General features: G+C 41.6%; 2 protein-coding genes across 3 annotated transcripts; one reads left to right on the top strand and one right to left on the bottom strand.

Moving 5' to 3' along the window:
• Positions 1–3,070: 3,070 nt before the first annotated feature.
• On the top strand, positions 3,071–3,489 carry LOC11175644 (cytochrome c oxidase assembly factor 6 homolog). Its single transcript, XM_003436770.2, has one exon. The coding sequence runs from the start codon at positions 3,071–3,073 to the stop codon at positions 3,326–3,328; it is 258 nt and encodes an 85-aa protein (XP_003436818.2). The 3' UTR covers positions 3,329–3,489.
• LOC11176102 (N-alpha-acetyltransferase 38-B, NatC auxiliary subunit) lies at positions 3,446–4,278 on the bottom strand. 2 transcript variants are annotated; one of them, XM_061646835.1, is made up of 4 exons: positions 4,137–4,278; positions 3,948–4,019; positions 3,785–3,871; positions 3,446–3,723 (listed from the first exon to the last, which is right to left on the bottom strand). In XM_061646835.1, exons 1-4 carry the CDS (start codon positions 4,152–4,154, stop codon positions 3,478–3,480), a joined length of 423 nt encoding a protein of 140 aa, XP_061502819.1. In that variant the 5' UTR covers positions 4,155–4,278; the 3' UTR covers positions 3,446–3,477. The 2 variants fall into 2 exon arrangements, with proteins under 2 accessions (XP_061502819.1, XP_003436817.2); XM_003436769.2 differs by having other exon boundaries at positions 3,785–3,883; positions 4,137–4,275.
• Positions 4,279–7,048: the final 2,770 nt, after the last annotated feature.

The raw sequence follows: 7,048 nt of genomic DNA, 5'->3' as shown, positions 1-7,048 counted from the left end.
TGTAGTCATGACGTAGCCTAGAAAGTACAAAAATCAGAGCATTCTCTCATATTTGTTTTTATTTTATGTTTCCTGTTAATAGCGATATATGTAGCTGCACGTACATTAAACACCACGTACCACATGATAAAAACTGTCTTATCAACAGCTCGTCAAAAGAATCTTTTTTACGTCAGATAGAGTTTAGAGTTCACATGGGTCTGAGGCAAGGTGACGGACCCTGCTGTCTGCTCTTTAACATCGCTCTGGAAGGTGTCATTCGAGGCGCGGGGCTAGACAACAGCGACGGTGTGTGAGGCGTAAACCCTACTCAAACGCGAAGCAGCAAGAATTAGATTGAGAATCAATGCGACGAAGACAAAGTACCTGCTAGCCGGAGACTCAGACCATCTGGGAAGCAGTGTAGTAGTTGACGGCGACAATCTCGAGGTAGTAAAGGAGTTTTGCTATCTCGGGACGGTCGTTACTTCCGACATCGACATCAGCAACGAATTCCGGAGACGCATTGTGCAGGGGAATCGTGCATATTATGGGCTTCACCGACTGCTGAGATGCAAAAGACCTCGATCCCCCACGAAATGTGAGATATATCGCACACTGATTCGCCCGGTGGTCCTCTACGGACACGAGCGGAGGATGCAAACGCTCTGGGAGTGTTTGAGCGACGCATCCTCCGGACCATCTTTGGCGGTGTGTTCGAGCATGGAGCGTAGAGGAGAAAGATCAACCACGAGCTTGCTGGAGAGGTACGGTGAACCGAGCATCCTGACGGTGGCGAAGGCTGGCAGGATACGATGGCTGGGGCATGTCATGAGGATGCCGGACTCGTGCCCCACCAAGAAGGTGTTCGACAGCGATCCCCAGTTCGGCATAAGGTGCAGGATCAGGTGAAAAAACCCCTGTCGGAGACCGAGTTATCTACGTGGATGGGAGGTTGCAGCCAGGGACCGAGCATCTTTCAGAATTATTGTTGACCAGGCCATGTCACATCGACGTGATCTATCTTGGTCAACAAGAGAGATTAGTAATGCGAAGAGGACAATGAAAACTAAATATTAAATAAATTACAGGAAATAGTTATGTATTCAAACTGAATTTGAAACACAATACAAAGAAATAAGCTATAAAAAGCGTATAAATGTTTACACCCATTGCCACTTGCTATGGACAATTTTTCAATCTGTATTTCTGTGCCATGTGTCCAGTAAAATAGAAACAATTTCCTTAAATTTTCCAAACTACCACTCTACTTCATTGCAGGATATTTTGTGAAAATGTTTCTGCAATTGAATAAAGCGCGCATCCCTTGTCTGCTTTCCACTAAGCGTGTAGCAGTTTCATTTTATCACCTACCCGTTGCTTGCTCCAAAACATTCAACACCTCTTACTGCCGTGTGCTGTATGGCGGTTGGTTTTGCATATCGTTAGCAGTTCCAATACAAATAAGTAATGAAAGCGATTAAATATAATTAGATTATGGATTTTTCGCTAGAATACACCCGCAAAGAGCAAGCACACATATTCAAAATCTGTTCAAAGCAATTAGAGGCAAAATCCCCCCCCCCCCCCTCCCCACTCCAGCGGGGACAAAGTAAACGCGAGAATGGTCGGCCTGGATATCTTTTATATTTTCAGCGATGGTGAAAATTCCTTTTTTTACCCCCTGATAATGGCATTTTTCGCTCATCAAAAGGAAATGGCCAAGAATTGGGGCCAAAAAAAAGGGTACGGTTGTTTCATGCTGTCAATTCAATTTCTTCTCCATCCCAGAATCTGCCCGATCGGTCCCTTGTGATGTTGGGAAAATAATCGTAAAAAGGATTCCCCCCTATTCGAATGCCTTTGAACCTCACGCAGGGTGGCAATCATGACGCCGGCCTGAGTCCTTTGTGTTTTTAGCACTTTCACATTGTAAAGCGATCTAGTTTTAATTGGAGCAAAATAGCCGTTCCTGGAGCCGGCCGCCACAAGGACAAATTAAGAGAGAACGGAGCAACAACAAAAAAAAACAAACGGACGCATACAGAGGCTCAGCAGCAGCGACGAGGTGTACATTTTTTGTGCTTCGAGCTCCAGCCAAAATCGTTAACGCCCCATTACAAGGCGGCATTCACAACAAATAGACGCCGCTCCCGGGAGCGAACCTGTCCGTTGCAGAGCATTCCGGGAGCCTAATTAATGGCGATAAACATCAAACAACGGTTTCAATAGTCACCGGGGCATAAGGGCCGGTACGGGTGTCGGCTCAGCTGCATCGACTGCAGCGGTCCGATGACGACCAGAATGTTTGCCCAATGGTGTTGATCTTTTGGGAATCGCCCTTTAGAGCGCCCTGCTCATCGTCCGTACGGTATTGTACAGCGGTATAGCTCATGTTCCTACCATCAGCAACGCGTGGCAACTCATTAGGTTTCATAATAATTGAAACAAATTCAATTTCATTTCCACCCGATAATCGATCTCATCGGGTGCGTAATTATCGGGACAGCATTACACCAGCTGTATAAATATTTGAATGGCGATTATCATCACCCATGCCGTTTGCGTTTCAAACCGCGTGACGCAGCGCCGTTCAACGTGATCTAAATTGAATGCGTATTACTAGAGCAAATCGGCTAAAACTAATCCTCCAAATTGAACAAAGTATTAAGCCTGCTACATTGAACTAATCATGCTATGTTTTTAAATCCCTTAAACGATTCCTGCTAAGGATATGGAATTATAAAAAAAAGAAAATTTAAATTATAGCAAACTCAGTTCAGTTCTCAGTTTTACTAGCGTCACCTAGTGGTCAGTAGCTGAAGCTACTTGATGTGGATAGTGTTCAAAATGATTTTTTGTTTTTAATTATTTCTTTCTTTTTAAATAATATCAATCCATACACAAGCGCTTTGCATTGCAAACATTTTATTTATTTATTTATTTTTTTCTAATTGACCACTTTCCTTTATTTCGGAATAATAATGTCATTTGAACGTCGGTAACAATGACCGAATAGATCCCCTTGTTGCCGCCTTGACTGTTTTTAACCAAAGATTGTTGTGAAACACCGAAACCGGACCCGGAAAAAATGTCCTTCCCCGATAAAGACGCCCGCGCCAAGTGTTGGACGGCACGAGACGAATACTGGGCCTGCCTGGACAAGCACGCACCCGATTATCAGTGTACATCGCAAGCACCGGAACCGAAGGAATGTATACAGCTGCGAAAGCTGTACCAGCAAGGCTGTCCTGCCCAGTGGGTGAAGCATTTCGATCGCAAACGGACCTACGATCAGTTTAAGCAGAAAATGGCCAAAGGCTACGAACCGCTCAACGAAACAAAATAGAGGCGACCAGAGGAGGCAGCATGTGTATCATACGAACATTTCAAATAAGACACCTTGTTTCTTTCGGCAACAGACAGCCAGAATGGTGCTAACCTCCACGGTTAGCTAGTGGAGGTGTGTAGTAAATAAAACAGTCATGTATTCATCCATTACCACGAAAATCTAGGATTGCGTTCTTCTATCGAAACTATGTACCGGCCCGGTATCATCACCAACCCGAGAACACGTTCTTCCCCTCCTATTTCGGTGAACTCACTGGTCGCCTGAAGCACAACATTCGCATCAGCGTCAGTGCAAACGAAATACCCGCTCAGTATCCTGCCGTCCGTCATTTTAATGCGAAATAATCGATTTAGCCAGGATCTCAGCAACTCTCGTTTGGGATTAAATCGGTCCTGAGAATTTCGTAGAACAAATTAATTCGATACTCCCCTTTTCGTGTGGTCAGGGGCTTACCACTTCGTTATCTGTGCCACTATCGGGGTCCCGATGCCAAGGTTCCTTTTGGTTGATTTCCATTTGAGCAATAGCCTTATTTAGCGCCTGTTGGTATTGCTGAAACGGACAAGCATTAACATATACGGGCTATCCAAAAAGTACATTCTCATTCACATCATACTTGTGTGGGGTCTGAAGCAGAAAATTCGTCCGAGCATTCCTGAACCGCTGGTTCGAGATTTACTTCGCTTTCCTGGAAAGATTTTCACTATAAATACATTGCACGCTGATTCACTTCTATTTTCTTCGAAAACCGAACAAGGTATTGGATATATTTAAAGAAAAATTTAATTCGCAGTCGTATGTTTACCTTCGCTAGCTCGCTCATAGCTTTTGTTTATCGCTTTTGAGCGGACCTGTCAAACTACAGTCTGTTCCCGAGTTACGCAGTTCTTGTCAGACAGGGTTATACATATTCGGAGGTACGCGGTTTTCTAATCAGTACAATCTGCTCCGAAATTGTCTCATACAAAATGATAAGCTATTTTGCTCAAATTATAAAATGTATAAAGTACTAACTTTCAACAAAAATACTTATTTAGCACCTATATTTTGACTGGAAAACGTGACACTCGACATACGCGGAAGGCCACGGAAACGCACAAAGTGCGTAAATTGGGAGCAGACGTACTCGATATGGTAGATGTTTTTCACTGGGAGCTACATTCAAAATGATCCAAGCAGCAGTAAAATTCCGTTAATCTGAAAAATGCCTCGCATAGTTCATGTTTTAGTGATTATGCTTTAAAAATACACCGTTTATTAACTTACATGTGTAACAACGAAATGACACATGCATCAGCGTGTCGCAAAGTACAAAAATACTTTTAAGTAGCTTACCATTTCGTTACTTACATTTTTTCTGAAAAATACTAAAATGTTAGAATATAATTTGTATTCTTATTATTATTATTTATTGCTTATTATCAGCCTCGCAGGGTTTCACAATAACAACCACTAACTGTTCTTTTTTCCTAACTAGGGAAAAGGAAGAAGGACTCGCAAAGGTGAAAGCGAATGCCGCAGAAGGGAATGTGGTTAAACAAACTGTAATGAAATGTAATGAAAGAACTGATGAGCGAGGATGTATTGATATCGGATATAAGAAGATTTTTTTGGCGACCTTGACTTTCACCTCTTTCAAAGAAAAACTAAATTTAATCATAAAATTTAAGATTTTTCTTTGCAAGCCATTTGCGACTTGCGTTTACTTTAACCCGGGTATTCTCGATAAAATTAACTTAAGATTCATGGGACTTCAGCGTCCATCGTCAGCACTCTACAAACTATTCTACATATTGGACTAACTATCCACGCGGCCTCCTAGCACGCCCATCGTTTGATCCGTCACTGACGTTGTAAAGGAACCCAAAGACGGACATGTTAAGGAAAATGGTAAAAATCTAGGCATATATAAATGCAACGACCATGAAAATGTGCATACATCTTACACTCATAATTTATCACAAAATGTGTTGAAACTTTCAAGTTCCTATAGATTTTTAAGTTTTTTTTTCATTAAATAAAAACATTTTTTTTCGTGCAGTTTTTAAATGTTCTGATATGGGAACGATGGACACCATGAAGGGTAAGATGGACACCTGTAGCCAAGGTGGAAATTGAAGAGGTTTATAATTTTTAACCTATCCTATTTAACCTATTTAACCTATATGTTGACGATGACGATTCATTCAACCGTGTATTTAGGAATTGTAAGCTCATCTTCTAATACAGGGGCCTCCAAACTTTTCAGCTCGCGGGCCGCATTGCTTCAAAAATAACTATAATGAGGGCCATTTGACGCTATCTTTAAATGATGAGTGAACGTTTAAATCTCGTTTTTACAACAAAATACTAACGATACTAATACAGTTTCGTGTTACTAAAGCTTGATTTTTGTCTTAGAAAAGTAAAAAATACATTTTTATTTGAATAAGTCATAATAACGTAATATTTATATTAACTCTGGCAAAGTCATCGTGGGCCGCATTATAAGCTCTTGAGGGCCGCATGCGGCCCGCGGGCCGTAGTTTGGAGACCCCTGTTCTAATATATCGTAGAATTAAGATTCCAAAACATTATTGAAATATCGCGCACTAACAGCTGACATTGCTCCAGCTTACAGAACAATAGTCTAGAATTTCCCTTTAGGAAATCACTCCGCGGAAAACCTACCACCCCAGCAGTTTTGAGGGACTTGTTAATAGTTAAAGCCATTTTTCCACCATGTCAAAATTCATTTTTTTTTTATATTTGTAATCTCATTGAAACTCTAATCTATTCCTAATAGATGTCGTATCAATCAGTGGCGGATTAAGGGTATTATTAAGGGTACTATTACCCTAGGCGGTAAGATGAGTTGTAAATGGTAAATGGTGTTCGTGGGGGGATGGGGTGCCCCTTTTTGATGACGGGGAGGGGAGGGGGTATGCAAATGATTTGCCAGCCTCGGGGCCCCAACGTCCATCCTTCCGAGGGCCCTTGCCGCTAGTACTCTGTCCACTACTAATACATACTGCATACTACTGACTAGCGATCTACGGGGCTCCTAAATCGACGGGGCTCCAGGCAACCGCCTAGTCCGCCTACCGTTAGATCCGCCACTCGTATCAATGCCTCTTCTTTTTGTTAATTAAAGTTGTCTAAGCTGAGGCAAGAAATCCAATATTTTCTTGAAGCGCCTCATCTGCGTCGAGCCAGTAATAGCTTAACGAATGACTGCTATTTTGACTAGTGTGCCGTTTCTCGTATATTTCCATACTTTATCTAGTTGCTGGATCGTTTATATCTTCTAAATGCCCTTATTTAAGCAGTTTGATGAAATCTATTCTTCACCAATTGATATAAGAAGTTAAGTAAATCATCCGTCATCAAAATGTCAAATCATCAAAATGTCCGTCTTTCCCTCTTTGGTGCCAGGATGCTTAAACCACCAGAAAACAAGATTTTTTATTGCTTTCATGTTCGTTCTTTCGCCAGTTTTTTCCATAATGATCACGACAACTCATTCATGAAATAAAACTTACGGAAACATAAGAATACAAATTGTACAGCTTAAGATCCGCAGTAGTACAATTAGATCCCCAAGGAAGCGCACGATTGAAAATTTGTTTTGTTCGTGAATTCAACCATTTTTGCATATATTATGCCAAAAATGTTCTCAAATGTGTTGTTTTACTTTCAGTTTGGATGCTGCATTGTTGAACTATTCTAACATTACCT

The sequence above is a fragment of the Anopheles gambiae genome, chromosome 2 (assembly GCF_943734735.2).
Source record: "Anopheles gambiae chromosome 2, idAnoGambNW_F1_1, whole genome shotgun sequence".
In the NCBI taxonomy this organism is placed as follows: Eukaryota; Metazoa; Arthropoda; class Insecta; order Diptera; family Culicidae; genus Anopheles; species Anopheles gambiae.
Note: the sequence above shows the minus strand (reverse complement) of the source record. Positions and strands in the feature narration are given on the sequence as shown.